At 47.4% G+C, this 14,932-nt stretch overlaps 1 protein-coding gene across 1 annotated transcript in view; it reads left to right on the top strand.

Moving 5' to 3' along the window:
- GALNT14 (polypeptide N-acetylgalactosaminyltransferase 14) overlaps window positions 1–14,932 on the top strand; it is a 93,547-nt gene that overhangs the window by 38,894 nt on the left and 39,721 nt on the right. The window contains exon 3 of the mRNA XM_002195012.6: window positions 13,809–13,907. Within this exon, the coding sequence (XP_002195048.4) occupies window positions 13,809–13,907 (99 nt within the window). The remainder of the gene's footprint in view (window positions 1–13,808; window positions 13,908–14,932) is intronic.

Raw genomic sequence — 14,932 nt, 5'->3', positions numbered from 1 at the left:
AGTACAGTGCAGATGGATGGACTCCTGCCCATGAGGTTGGAAGAAGGAGGGAGCCAGGTGAGGAGGATGGGAGATAGGGAGTGCTCAGATGCTGCCACATGTCTGGACGTGGCATTGGTGAAGGCTGGAGGAGGTGTCCTCGTGTGGCCAGGTGTCTGTGCTGCTGGCTGTGCTCTGTCCTGTGCCCTCTTGTGTGGGTGCTTGCCCATGAGAAGTGCATGATGCCCTGAGGGGAGAAGGGTGGCAGCACCTTGTGTGAGCTTGGGGTAGTTGGGTGTGAGAGGGTCCAGGTTTCTTCTTGCCTTAGGGGCTCATTATTAGCTGCTGGGTGGCTGTCAGCAATGTCCTGAAGAGTTTTTCTGTCGCTTGAGCTGTTATTCCAGCTGTTCCTCTGTTTTCTGGGCAGAGCCAGGATATTTGTCATTTCATTGCAAAATATGATTTATCACATTTCAGCAAAATCCTGCCTGTGTGAGGGCTGTCCAGATCTTCTGCCTGCAAAGCATTTTGAAATGCTGAAAGAGCTGGGTAAGAGAAGATCTGGGATACCCCTGCCTTTGGTCTTGGTCTCCTTATTTCTAGTGACAGCAAGAGCAGAGCACGACCCTGCAGGTGACCAGGAACACTTATCAGTGGTGGAAAACACATTTTACACAAAAGCATTTCTGTTAGGAAACAACATGATTGCTTTTTTTCCTTGGACATCAGACCCCAAGAGGTTACTCCCAGCACTGTGTTTTTCCATTACCTCCTTAGGCTGAGATCTCTCGGGATGAAGATATGCAAACAATCCTTTAAAGTAGAGTAGAGGCTGGCTTTTCCTTTGGGATAAACTAGAACTGCCTGCATTGGTCAAGGTCTTGGTTCTGCCCTTGATCAGATGGCTTTTGTGGCCTAAATTTGAAATTTTCATGCTTATGTGGAGTGCTCACCTCACACAGTGGCATTTGCACTTGGTTTCCTGGGTGAATTTGGACTTGAAACTGCAAGGGGGTTTGAGGAACCATTGTGTGATCAAAACACAGAGAGATTGTTTCAGGTAGCACAGAGAACAGGGAGTATTGAGATTGGCAATTCTTGGCAGATAAGCAAGGAAAGCAAGACAGCTATTAATCACAAACTGGCACTTCATAAAATCATAGAATAATTTGGGCTGTAAGAGACCACAGGAGGTCTCTGATCCAGCCTCCTGCTCCAAGTTGGGTCAGCTCTGTAATCAGCCCAGGTTTGTCTCAGTGCAGAAAGCAATGAGTCCACTGGGACTCCTGGGCTTGCCCCAGCATTTTATAAAAGCTGATGTAATTTAAAAACCCTGGTTGCAGCACATGGAATTTGTAGTTCTTTCTCCCCAGGTACCTGTGTTTGTTAAACAACTTTGAAGTTCCTTGAGGTACTGTGATCTCCACTTTTGATGTTCATCACTTTAGGGTGATTCACTTAACTACCACACTCATGTATCTTCTCTGGCTTAACATTGCAAAGCTTTGCCAACAATGGGGTTGAGACAGGCTTGAGAAAATTTGGTCAAAGACAAAAATCCCATGGAGTCTTAACTCCATTATGTTGCTTGAAAGTGTACAGAAATATTCACTGGACTGTTTTGGCACTGCAGAAATCCAGTATTTCATGTTTTCCTTCTTCTGCTGGAGTTGGTATCTGGTACAGGTGTGGGAATACCTGCATTGAGGTGCCTCTTTCTGATAGTTGGCACCTTCTCTTCCTGGAGAGCTCATGTAGAAGTGTGGTGGGGTCTCTCTGGGGACTCACCAACTGCAAAGTGAGCTGGACACGCACGATCCTGAGAAATGGCTGGGGAATGTCCAAGTCCCCATACTGGGAGTATCTTTGGCCACCCCAGTGTCTGTGACATTTGCTGTCCCACGTTTTTGTCTGGTGGAGGTGGAGGGCTCAGCTGACCTGATGGGCTCTGAGGCAGGGACTGGTGGCTTCAGGGGACAAAAACTGATGAATGCAGTGATCTTTTTTCAAATATCATTTTACGTACTGTCCTCTTTTGAAACTTTCTGGGTTTGGGTTTTTTTTAATGTGGTAGAGGACGAAAGAGTAGATGAGAAGGGTCTGCATGAGATGGGATTATAGTGGGTTTGAGCTGAGAGAAGTTGCACTCTGAGAAGTTGCAACTGAGAGAAGTTGCATTCCCTGGGGATGGCTGCCCATGTCTGAGCTGGGATCTATCCCTGGCCAGCGCTCATGGCTTGACCATCGTCCCAACATTCACTTGTCCCAAAGAGCCCGTTCTTCCCTCCTCAGATGTGACAGGGCTTCTGCCATTGCCCACATTGGATCTTCCCATGCCTTTCCTGGGAGTTAGTGTGCTTCCTGGGCATCATGGATGCCCAAACCACCTGTGTGACTTGCACAAACTTCCGTGGAAAGGAAAGAGACTTTCAGGCACTGAGATCCCAGTCCAAACCCAGCCCTGAGGCAGCCTATGGTACTGCTCTGTGCCCTCCAAGCCCTGCCTAATCACTCCCTGGAGCTAGAGGTGGTGGGTTGGGTCACTCAGCATTGCCTCCTTGGCAGGGACACAGGGTCATCGTCACCACCAGTCTGACTGCATCCCAGGAAAAGGAGCTCCTCCCACCCTCTTGGTTTCAGAGGTGCTATGTCTTCCTCACCCTGGTAGTACAGTGGCTCCTCTCAGGTTTTTGGAGCACAGCTCAACTGATCCCAGGTTGCAAATCTTGCTCTGGAATCATGGGCTCTGGCTCTGGATGTTGGCTGTCACCAAGGGGCAGGAGCTGAGGTGAAGTGAGATGCTGTGGTTTTGTATCTTGAGGCGCTGCCTAGAGAAAAGGCAGGCTGAGGAGCTTTCATTAAAAATGGTTCTAGGAAGGAATGCTGGGGCTGGGGGAGGCTGGTGTTTCTCCAGGAGCAGGGTTGATTGTGTTTTGATTGTGTCTGCTCTAGGGAGGTGGCAGATATGACATCACTTATTCTGCAGTGGTGGATTTTCAGTGCTATTTGTCCCCTCTTCTTTTTCTTGCATGAGAAGGATGAGGGTAACTTGAGAAGCAGCTGAGGAGTGAGCTAGGCTCTCTGAGGAGCTGATGGAAGTGTAAAGGCGGGTGTTTGGGATGCAGGAGGATGTACCAGATAAGTGGTTGTTACTCATTTTTTTTCTGGAGAGCAAAGCTACTTCCATCTGAATGGGCTGTGCAAGGAGTGTGAGTTATGGCACTTGTCTGCACAGCAAGCAGAAACTATTCCTGAGCTGTATTCTTGGCTAAAAGACGTTTGCAGGCCAAAGGGGATTGTCAGGGTGGGTACTGGGGGACTCTGTAGGGATTCGGTGTCTTGGAGTCTGGCTTCAGGCCGTGGGGATGACTGGACTGTTCCAGCAAATATCACAGTAGAATACTAAATTTCTTACTGTTGAGTTTTGTTTATCCAAGTTGTCCCTCTTCCCAGCCCCTCAGTGCCTTGCTGGGTGGGAAGAGCATCTGCATGGGACAGGCATCCTCTCAAAGAGAATCTGAGGAGCTCACAGGGGAGCAGACACAGCTTCCACCCCTGCTGTTCCTTCCCTGAAGAATACCTTTATTTTGTGTTCCTTGCCAAAAATTGCAATTTCAGAGAGGGAGAAAAGCTGAGAACTTCCCTCTCCTCTCCCTCCCCCACCACAAAGTGATGTGTTTCTTTCCCCTAAGTCATTTTGGCTTTGTTTCCCTATGAGACAGATTTGATTTCATTTTAGAAATTCTCCACTCACCCATCCACTGCATTTTGCCAAGAAAAATGCATGTGCAAAACAGTTCTGGGTCGATTTGAAATGACCCTTCCCTCGTCCTTTTCCAGTCCCTCAATTTTCCCTGCTTGCTTCCCAGCCCTGTGGAGAAATGTTGTGCACTGTACTGAGGACTTCTGTGCAGGCACTGGGGGAACCTCCTTCTGCAGAGTCCCTATGGGAATTTACTTCATTTGTTGGTTCCACCATGAGAACAGGTTTAGTTTTGGGATGGAAGAATTAGGAGAGTCTGTGGGATTTCCCTTTTGTTGTGCACACTGCCGTGCTGGAGCAATAAGGGAAGAGAGTGCCTGGGGAGAAGGGATTGGGACTGGTGTTCCAGTGTCAGTGCTGTTGGCTGAGTCACAGTGCCTTGATTTTTTTAAAGCGTCCTTGCACCAGAGGGCGTGGAACGGACAAGAAGAATGTGTACAGGCTTTGAAGAGAGGGGTTTGCCTCTGTTAATATCCTTTGGCAGGTTGGTTTGTGTTGAGGAGTAACTGCTGGTGAGACGCACTGTTAGCCCAGAGTTGAGCCACTGTCTATCCATCAATACCACATGTCTCTCTTGCTCAGTCCCTTGGGAAATGGCAGAGCTACTACTGCCAGGGCTAATTATTCCTCAAGACAGAAGACATGTGATAAAATATTAACCTTTTTTGAAAAACAGAGCCCCAGTTAATTAGCTCCACTTTTGTGACACATTCACCCAGAGATAAAACTCGTTCCCCAGATATGTGTCTGTGGAGCAATGATCTTTCTGCATGTCCCTGTCACAATGGGGGACACAGAGGAGTGGAGGAGTGAGAGCTGGGAATTTAATAAAAGACAGTGACCTGCCAGTCACTGCGCCCTGAGGACGAGCTGCTCCATTTCAAGGTGAGCAATGCCTGGGTACAGGCACTGCTACTTTTGTTCAAGAGCCTGAAGCTGAAAACAGAGACAGAGTGGGTGGTGGGATCCACCTCGCTGCCTACACCTGGGCTGTGTCTGTGTTGTCAGTGCCACATCTCTGGAGCTTGGGTTTGGGGACTATGTGAGTAGGTAGGGCTCAGTAGAGCTGAGTGAATAACAGTGTTTCAGTTCTTTGGTTATTTAAGAGGAGGAAAAGCCAGGAGATGGCAATTTCAGGATAAACCAAAAGCAAAGCTGTTGGTGAATCTAAAAGTAAAAAAGCAGGAAAACTTAAAGCCAAAGAGATCTGTTTTTCTCATCCTGAAAAGGGAAAAATTTCATTTGACACTTTAGTCATGTAAAAAATGACAAGCTGTATTTAAAAGCAAGTATCAGATGAAAAGTACACATTGGGCTCCTGAGGAACAAACGATGTGCTGGAGTGGAAGTGATGCTGCAACATGCGTTGGCGGGTGCAGAAACCGCTGGTGGGAGGCAGCCACTGCACCAGGGAGAGGCTTCTTCCCGGTGGAGGGAGGGATGGGGGTCTCGGACAGACCAGGACTGACTGCAGACACAGCTGTGGCCCTCGGGGTGGCTATGTCAACATCAGTCAGTCCATGGGGGCACAGGATTTCTTTTTTCAACTCCAGGGACCTCCTTCCCTGCAACAGACTGAAAGGATCTTGGGGTTTTTATAGGAAAGAGAAAACCTTGCCTATTTCAGTGCCCTTCAGCAGGTGCACCCACCTAAACCACAGCAGAGCCCTGTGATGATTTCATGGTGGCCATCCCTTCATCACTAAGTGCTTCAGCATTCCCAGAGTGCCATTGATCACCTTCTGCTAGAACCATCCTCTGCCTTTGACTGCTGTAATATATTGACCACTTGTCTTATAGTTATTATGTGCCATCGATTACTTTGATAACTTGCACCAAGTAATTCTGACAGAATGAAGTTGTTTAACTCTTGTGCTTGTCTTGCTATTTCTATTGACCTAATATGTTTATGTAGGCTGAAATCAAAGTCAAGTATTAGTAAATAATGGAACCAATTCTCCAAGACTCGCTCCTATTGATAATTAAGGCCATGAGACAGTTTCTTCCATCAAGCTCTTGTTTGTTTTTTTCTTCTAGCCAGCACCTTAAAAATTCCTACTCCATCAGCTGCAGCAAAAGGGCATTTTTTAGGGCTGTTTGGGTGGATTTCTGCTGTGAGCACCGCAGATCCCTACACGTTGGAAGTGTTTTTGAGCTGTCACAGTGTGGAGCTGGGTTTGTGCATCCCCAGCTGTGACTATGGAGATGTTGTGAAGATGGGGACTTTCTCTGTTTTTATTTGCTGCATGATGCCAAGAAGCTCTCTGGTCAGAAAGCATCCTCCCTAAGGAGTCTTTACATCCAGGGTTCCAACCTTCTGAGATGTAATTTCAAGTTTTCCTGGCTTCTGAAGATCTTTAATAATGGATGGGTGGTTTTCCATGGAGGTGCAAGGTACCAGATTTTGCTTTTACTTCCACCAAGTGAAAAATTTTGCCATCAGCTCTGGTATTCTGGTAAAACTGGCATCAGTTTAAAATTCTACTGAATTGTACTGGTTTTGCTTTCTTCTTCTCACTTTTGTTGTCTCCGTTTTTCTTTTTGCCTCAGTTCTGAGGAAGGAAGGGTGGAGGGAGTCAAGAAGTAAGACAGACCCTGAGTCTGTGTGGAGGGCCCTAGAAGTCTGAATTATTCATAAGCTGCCTTGAAAATCAAGACACACAATCTGGTTTAACTTGTTTTTAAAGGCAGCCATGCTATTCTTTCTTTCCTTTATAGTAAATTCTCTTTTTTTCCCCTCCCCTTTTCTGAAGACAAAAACCCAGCAAATTTTTAATGAATTATAAATGCATCTTCTCATAAGTTTTGAGGTTCACAGTCAGCAGCATGTCATGTGCACAGAAGGTTATTTTTGCCTTCTTACATTTCCCCTTTTCTTCAAATTTAGTCGTTTGATTAATTTTTTAGATATCTATCTTGCAGGGAGAAGAAAGAAAGAGACTGAAAGAGGCAGTGAATTAGAGGAAATATTAATTGCATGATATCCAAATCCAGCACTGTTTCAGGTTCCAGAAGCTGTGTAAGAAAATGTCCTTCTTGTTTAACCTAAGCAGACTGATCTCAGGTCAGCAGTGGCTAAGTTGCCCCAATTTACAGGACTGTACTCTATTGTGCATTTTCTAGTATTTTTGTGGGGAAGGTGCAGACTTGGACAGGTTCCTCTGGGCATCTAATCTACAGCCAGAGCTGGTTCACAGCCTCAGCTGATTTTTCCTGAGGGCCTTCTTTACAATTTTATCAAATTACATCTAGATCAAGCCTGCTGAATAATTCCTTGTTAGGTCTGGTGCTAACCACCAGTGTGTGTTTGTTGCAGATGTGCCTCCTCACCCTTGCTGAAGCCCTTGTACACCCTAAAGTCATCTGCTCAGCCAGGGATTCCTCTCTTTGGATCACCACTGTTTCTCCCAGCCCCAACAGCGTCTGTTGCACACCACCCAAGGGATTTTTCAGTCCCTTTTTGGGAATTCAAACCTGAGGGACATGCCAGTCCAGCGCAGAGAAAGCCTACTGACCTTTCTCAAGGGTATTTTTTTACTCTGGCAAGCCAAACTTGAGCTGGCATTCCCTGCAATCATGTGGCACTGCCAGCTGACATCTGACTCCACGTCCTTTCTTCTTTCCTTCTGGCACGGCTGCTTTCCGGACTGCCGAGCCTTCCAGCTGTGTTTTCAGCCTCTCTTTGCTCTAGGCCTTTGCTCTGGTGTTTCAGTAGCACCAGCCTGCCCACAGCCATGGCCAGCCTGAGGTGGACCTGCAGGACCAGGTTAGGTACAAAGGGGTCTGTAGCTGGCGGCAATTCCTGCTGTCACTGCTTTTCCTGTTGTGCTGTGAAAGTCACACCTGTGCTCTGAGCTGCCATGTCCTCAGATTGTGGTGTATCCTGGCAGAGCTTAGAGGCAGCACCAGAGGGAATCCCAGAGCATTCTCAGTAGGTGTTTGTGCCAGACTGTTGGAGTCCAGGACGTCCCTCTGGCTGCCCTGGCTGTCTCAAGACCCTGCAGGGGTCTCGGAGAGCTTGGCAAGAAGTCAAAAACATCTGTGGCTTCGATTTTAGCCTGTGGAAAACTGTCAACTCTGTATGAGGAATTACAAGTCACAAGGGTTTTAGCAGTGTGATATTTGAACTAACACAGGGTGGAAAAGTAGAAATTTGGGATGTTTAGAATGGTGTTCAGGGGCGTACAAGATGGAGGAATTTGGGCGTGTCCTAGCCTTCTTTTTCTTTGTCTTGTCCTCCATGTCTTGGTGTGATGGTGACACTTTTCTATTGGTTTAAGGTAGAGATTCACAGTCTAACATAGGTGATAGGAATTGGTGAAGAAATTGTAAACATAGACACATAGTTTTGAGCTGCCCAGGGCTCAGGGCAGATGGCCATGGTGGACTTGCTAGGCAGAGCTCAGCAGGTCAGAGAAAGAATGTTTAGATAAGAAGAAACAAACAACCTTGAAAGCACAATCAGAAGCATTTCAGGCTCCTTCATTTGGCTGCGTTCGGGCTAGGGAAGCAAAGACTCTTTACGATCTCTCTTGGGGTCACCCTGACATAGGAACCCCGAGAGAGAGAAATCCACACCAAACCTGACCCCACATACAGGATGTTCCAGGAGTTGTCTCGCTGCTCACAGCTGTGCCCTGGAGAGGCTCTGGGTGCCGTGGCGGTGCTGGAGATGCACAGACTGTGGCCAGCTCTCTGTTTGGCAGCTTATTCCTGACTGAGGAGGGACAAAGCATACCCAGAAAAGGAGCAGGAGATGCTGGCATAACTTGGGAATAAAAAGGAGCATTTTGAAGGTCTTCCAAAGCTGAGCGAAAAAATATTTTGAGGCAGCATGCAGGAGGGGTAGCTTGGGGAGAGCGAAGAAGAAGCAAGGGTATTGATGGGACGTGAATGCCGTGAAGATCACTTGACCCCTCTATGTGCTCTAGTCAAGCGGATTCTGAGTTGTTGTGTCCCATTTATACTCTTGTACGAAACTGATGCGTTGACTGTGGTGTGAACAGCACTTCTTGGATTTTCCATCTCTGGAGGTCATCAGGTAATGATTTTTTGAAAGGTACTCTGCAGTCAGGCACAAGTCACTGGACTTAATGCATGGATAACTGCGAAATGCAGAAATAACTGGGAGAAATGCCAAAGGCTGTGTTGCTCAGAGGTCAGGTGAGGTGGTGCACGGTCCTGTCCAGCATTGCTGTTTGTAAGCTCTTCTAACTTACTAGATTCCATATGAGTTGGCACATACATTGTTTTATAGCTCTATATCAAACCATATCCAGGGTTCCAGTTTTTAGAGTATTTTCATGGAAGTCTCCTAGGTTAGTTATTGGGAAGAAATTCTTTACTGTGGGGCACTGCAACAGGTTGCCAAGAGAAGCTATGGAATGTCGCATCCCTGGAGGTGTTCAAGTGTTGCATGGGATTTAGAGGAACATGTTCTAGTGCAATGTGTCCCTTCCCAAGGCAGAGAGTTGGAATTAGATCTCTAAGGTTCCTTCGAACGCAATATTAAAACATTCTATGTTTTTATGATTTGTGATTTTTGCTTCAGCTCAAAAGCAGGGCTTAGGCACAATAGTTTTCCACTGTTGTGTATGCCACCCTGAGAAGTTGTCCTGTGAGGTATGACCAAGGTGCCTGCATGTCCTGCTGTCCAGCCCTACTGGTGTTCAGAGCCTGAGTATGTCTGCTATGGGCCAGGACAGCTGGAGCTCTAATCTTTTCCTTTCCACTGACAGCTCTTTCATTGCCTGTGGCGGATAGAGGCTTTGTCTCTCACCAGGGCCATGATTTCCACTTTCCTCCATGGAAGTACTTTTTGACACGTTGGGGAATGTTGTCTGAAATCAGCATGGTTTGTCCATCAGGGCTGGTGTGAACCCATCCAGTTGGTGATGGCAGGTCCCTGTCCTCTGGGCTGATGTGAGAGCCCTGTGGCTGCAGAGTGCAGACAAACCCAAATACCCTTATTTTGGATGTGTGGTGATGAGACTGTGTTCTCCCATGTGTTTCCAAGGAGAAGAGAGGAGCAAGCAGGGAGGTGAAAGATGGTGTAGCTCTGCTTGATGTTTGAAATAAATATTAAGAGAGTGCTTTGAAAGTGGTGAGCTATGTTGAGGGAGAGTTTGGACTTCATAGAAAACATTAAAAATTCAAAGCAGAGTTGTTGGCAAGTGGTGGCTGTTGAAGTAGAGCAGAGGAATGAGCAGAAGCCTGGCAGGGGGAATCTGGGGGAGTGGGATGAGGATGGTCATTTATTGAAGGAAGTTAATGAGGCACAGGAGAAGATGAATGTAAGAGGTGGGTTTTGAGAGAGACAGCACAGCGCTGTGGACATGTGATGTGCCCTTGGCTGAGCCTGGGGGCACCAGAAGAGGCTGTGGAACAGGGTCCATCTCTGTTCACACTGTTAATCTTCACCATTGTGCTGTGCAGCTGTGGTGGCAAGGTGGGCTTTGGTTTGGTGAGGGGCACTGTGAGTGAAATTTGCCATTTTAAATATAAGATGGGTTCAGATTCCCTGGGAACGGGCATGTGCTGCCCTGTCAGGAGGATCTCTAAGGCTGCAGAGGCAGCTGTGTGTGTGAAGGCCACCAGCCTGTGATACCCCTCTGCTCACCAGCAGCACAAGGGCTGAAGAAACTCAAGAAAAATATCCTGAGAAAGGGACTTTGGAGACCTGATGATGCTGGAGTGTCCAAAGTTTTGGACTTTGCAGGAAAGCTTTGCAATTCCTGCAGTGAGTGCAGGGCTCTGTCTGTCTGCTCCATGTCCCCACACGCAGGCACTGCATAATTTATTCCTGAGCTGTTAACAGCACATTGGGAACACGGAGACAAGATTTGCTGCCCTGTCCAACCTGAAGGAAGTATGACAGGCAACCAATCCCGGCTGGGATTTTCCAAGGCTGATTCCTAAGGTGCTTGTAGCCAGACTACCCCTTTCAGAACTTCCTGATTGTGAAATTATTTCCATTTTGAATGGAAAAAAAAAACTTCAGTCAAAAAGTGACTCTTCCCGTCAAATGAAGTTTGACTTCTTGCATGAGGAAATAAGAATTGTTCTCCATCTGAATGCTCTCCCTGGGGTTTTTAGGGCAGACCAGCCTGGCTTCTGTCTACTTTTACCCCACCCAGATGATGGGAACCTGCAGAGCAGCCTGGCAGCATTCCTGCTTGCACTTGCTGTGCTAGGATTGCTTCCCAGTCCTGCTGCAAGGTTTCAAAGCATTGAACTTTAAATGGCTTTAGCCAGTGAGTTTCAACACACTGCAAATACAGGCAGTGCAGTTATTACTTTTTTTTTTCCTTTTTTCTTTCCTTTTTTTTAACAATCTAAAAAAACCCTCAAACTTTCATTGGTTTCCTGAAAATGTTGTGGGTGTTGGTTTTGGTTTTGTTTTGGTTTTTTTGTTGGGTGACCTATGAAATACCATCACCAGCACAAAATGTTTATCCAGTGACAGCCTGAGGTAGCACAGGCAGCTTTTAGCGGGTTTATTTTCATTATTACAGCAATTTTAGGGCTGCATGCTGCAATTTTCACTTGCAGTGAGGTATTAAATTGAAATTACCCCAGATGTAATTGTCACACAAAATAATTCTGGACATGCTGGATTTAATGCTTTTCCAAGCTGTGGTTTTTATTACCCAAGTAAGTGCCAAAAAAAGACACTTGTACTCAACAACTTAAACTGAAGTCTGCCTTCTGGGGACCCAGGATGTTTAGCTGCAGTTACACTGGGGAGGAAGGGGGAAAAAAAAAAGGGACTAAGTGGAGGAAACTTTGGGAGGGCTCCTGTAAGAAGAACCCAAGGGTAGAATCCTGGGCAAAGACAGAGTCAGAGCCATAAAGCACCCAGAAGGAGGAGCACAGGGAGGAAGATCCAGCAGCTCTGCCTCACCCTTTGCCGGCAGATTTTGGAGAGGCAAGTCCCAGCTGTGGTGTAGTGCTGGTCACAGGGGCGAAGCGAGGCTGGAAGTCCATAGCAGCATCGTTCCTGTCCTCGGGATGTGACAATCCTCACTAGACAGAAGCCATGGATGAATTGCAGCTCTGGAGGTGCCCATGTGTGACATTCCAGCTTCTCCCACATGCACGTTGCCTGGTTGGGCCGGTCTGGTGCATCAACATCTGGAGTTTTAGAGGCAGGTTGTTGCTTAGGAGGAGCCTGAGGCAGCCTGCAGCAGCCCCAGCACTTCCACCCGTGGGAAGCACAGACACACCCAGCTCCTGCTTTCTTTACCAGCTCCTGGGCTGTTGTAATAGCATAAGTGAAGTATTGATGACTTGTATTTTCCACTCTCGCTCCTTCTTTGCCAGAAATAGCTTCCCTTGTTGGCTCCACAGAGCCCTGCTGGAAGTGGGTGGGAGGACGCGCATCTGGGAGCGGTGTATAAATAGCACAGGGAGGGAGAGCAGCTGCCATCGTCTGTCCCTGCAGCTCCGCAGAGCGAACGGGAGCTGAGCCGGAGCGTGGCACAACTGAGCGGCCGCACTTTGGGATGGCTCGGCTGGAGCGGGGAACTGGGTGTTGCAAGGGGCCACAGTGACCCAGAGAAGCAGCTCAGGGCACGACCTGGTGCTGTTTTATAATTCAGAAATGCTCTGTTTTCAGCATCCCCAAGATGCAGTTTTGATGGATGAGGGTGTTGTCGCACAGGGCAATGTTGCTGAACTTTCTCCTGCATATGGAATAGCTGTGCGACTTTGGCGTCCTTTGGGGATGGACCCAGAATTAGAATTGGCTCAAAGGTGAATTTTTGGTGGAGATGACTGTGCTGAAAGAACAGGGGAGTAATGAGAAACCTGCTTTTGGTCAAGTTCAAGCAGGATTTGGAAAAGGTTTTGAGTGAAACAGTGAGAGAAAGCAGCAACTAATTTAGCATGAGCTTGCAAATATTTTGTCCCACCCAAGGTACCATTTCTTCCTTATCTTTGGAATTGTTTCTCCTATTGAGCACTCTTGTTTACTTTGTAAATAATCAGAAATACAATTTCAAAATTAAAACATGGTATCTGGAGCATTTTGGCATTTGAGAGGAGTGACATGCTGTTCTGAATAGCATAAACCAACAATATCTGGCTGCTCTTACATGCTTTCTCCTCTCCATCTCCAATTTAATTTTTCCATCTGTTTTTACTTCACCTTGCAGGTACTGTGGTCCAGAACTTTAGGGTAGAAAACTGATGGTTTGTTGGAAGAGTGGTTGCTCAGTGCTCTTTCCTGCCCTGTTTGAGGATGGTATTGGCAGCACCTGGGCAGTGACACAAGAGCAGACAAGTGGCATGTGGTTGGCAAGGGACAGGATGGCTGTAATGGAGACCTACTGTTGTGTCATCTTAATGGACTGATAGGGCCCTGGAAAGGGCAGCATAGATGTAAGGGGTATCTGGATTTTCTGAGCTGGGAATATATTGGTGTTGGTCTATAAAAGCCACAAATTTAATCAGCTAAAGGTCAAAGTAATTACAGAGACTGTGACATTTCCTCCTGGGAAGGAGGCAGCAGGGGCTGTGGTTGCAGCTGTGGGTTTTCACCTGCTGAAGGGTTGGATAGTTTTAAATCCCAGTCTTCCCTGTAGTCTGGTTATGCAATTAAGGCAGAATTAATAAGGAAACAATTAATTTAGAAACAAGGCTTGGCTTACCTTACAGCTGGCTGGTGGGAATTGCTTCCTCAGGAGTCTGGGAGGGAGGCAGATGGGAGATGGAGCGGCAGGGATGCTCTTACCTTTGGTGGTGCCATGAGCCAGGGGCATGAGAGAAGCCCTGGTGGGCAGTGGGGAAGCACTGGTTAGAGGAAAGGGCTACCAGCTGGATGCCTCCCTTCTCATCCCTTCCCATTAATAACAGTTAGGTTCTTTGCTGCTTTAATCCTTAGTGGCTTACTTGGCAATTTCTGGACTCCTTTAGAAATGATTCACACAGAAAAAGTCTTATTTATTTCTTTGTAATAGTGGCTGGAGACCATTTACTAATAGACTGTGCTGCCTGTGTTGATGAAGTGAACTCTCACTTTGAATTCCAGCACCTGAGCAGCCTTTTCTGCTTTCTCCCTTCCCAGGTGTACGACTTTGCACTACAGCCAGGATCTCCCACCCACCAGCGTGATCATCACCTTCCACAACGAGGCCAGGTCCACCCTGCTAAGGACAATTCGGAGGTAAGAGCTCCTGGGCATCTCTTAAAAGAGGGTCAGTGAGCCAGTGGTCATCAGGAATAGAGGCAGAATCTGTTTGCATTCACCACAGCAACAGGACCAGACCTGCCAGCTGTGGTCTCAAATGGTGACTGAGAGAAATTAGCCTGAAAGTTGCTCTCTGAAAAGTAGGTTTTACAGTGGGATGCTCAGGAAAGTGAGGAACTGTGCTCCCTTTGCAGGGTCTAGCATGGGAAACTCTTGAGGGATCATCAGCAGATTAACAGAGTCTGGGCTAAGAGCTTTTATACCCAGCTGGGTATGAGTGCTCAGCTGTATTTTGTCCCACCCTCTAGAGACAGCTATCATTCTATGGATATCTGCTCCAGTGCTGCTCTGTGAGCTTCTCCTGTGTCCCATTGAATGCCAGAAAGGCTTGCTAATTGAGAAGCCCTAATGACACACATGCAGACCAGATTTTCAGGGATGGTTTCTGTACTCCTGCAGCGACACGGTGGAGCACTCTGGGCATGTGGCCATTCCTTCATTTGTCGGTTTGTTCTTGGCTGTGTTTTGCTGTCATGGATAGACTGAAGGCTTCATTTTCACTGCAGGCTTTTGGAATCTGTGTTTAATCCCAATGTGTGCCTTGAACCTCTGCAGGTTCTCTTGTTGGGAAGGTCTGGTGAGGTGTGTCCAGGTGTGAGCTGGTGGGTTGCTCTGTAGCAAGGCTGGGTGTGCTGTGCTCTGTGCATGTAGTGCTTTGCAGCTGCATCTCATGTGTGCCTAGTGAAGGTCTGTGCCCCACTGCAAGTCTTGGCTTTTAAACCCTGGCATCCCCAGGGACCCCGTGCCATTGCTGGTGCTGGTCAGACTGGGGTTGCTGGTTAGGGGGAGGCTTCAGCTGTGCCCTGCTCACTGTCATGTCTTTGCTGAGCTTTTCTCTCAGCATCCTTCTTCAGGTGAGCGTATCCAGGGCCACAAGTGAGTTTGACAGTCCTGAAATTGAATTCCTGCTCTGCTTTATGGTTTCATGCCCAATCCTGTCT

The sequence above is a fragment of the Taeniopygia guttata genome, chromosome 3, assembly GCF_048771995.1.
Source record: "Taeniopygia guttata chromosome 3, bTaeGut7.mat, whole genome shotgun sequence".
NCBI lineage: Eukaryota > Metazoa > Chordata > Aves > Passeriformes > Estrildidae > Taeniopygia > Taeniopygia guttata.
This window is presented reverse-complemented; position numbering and strand designations above follow the sequence as displayed.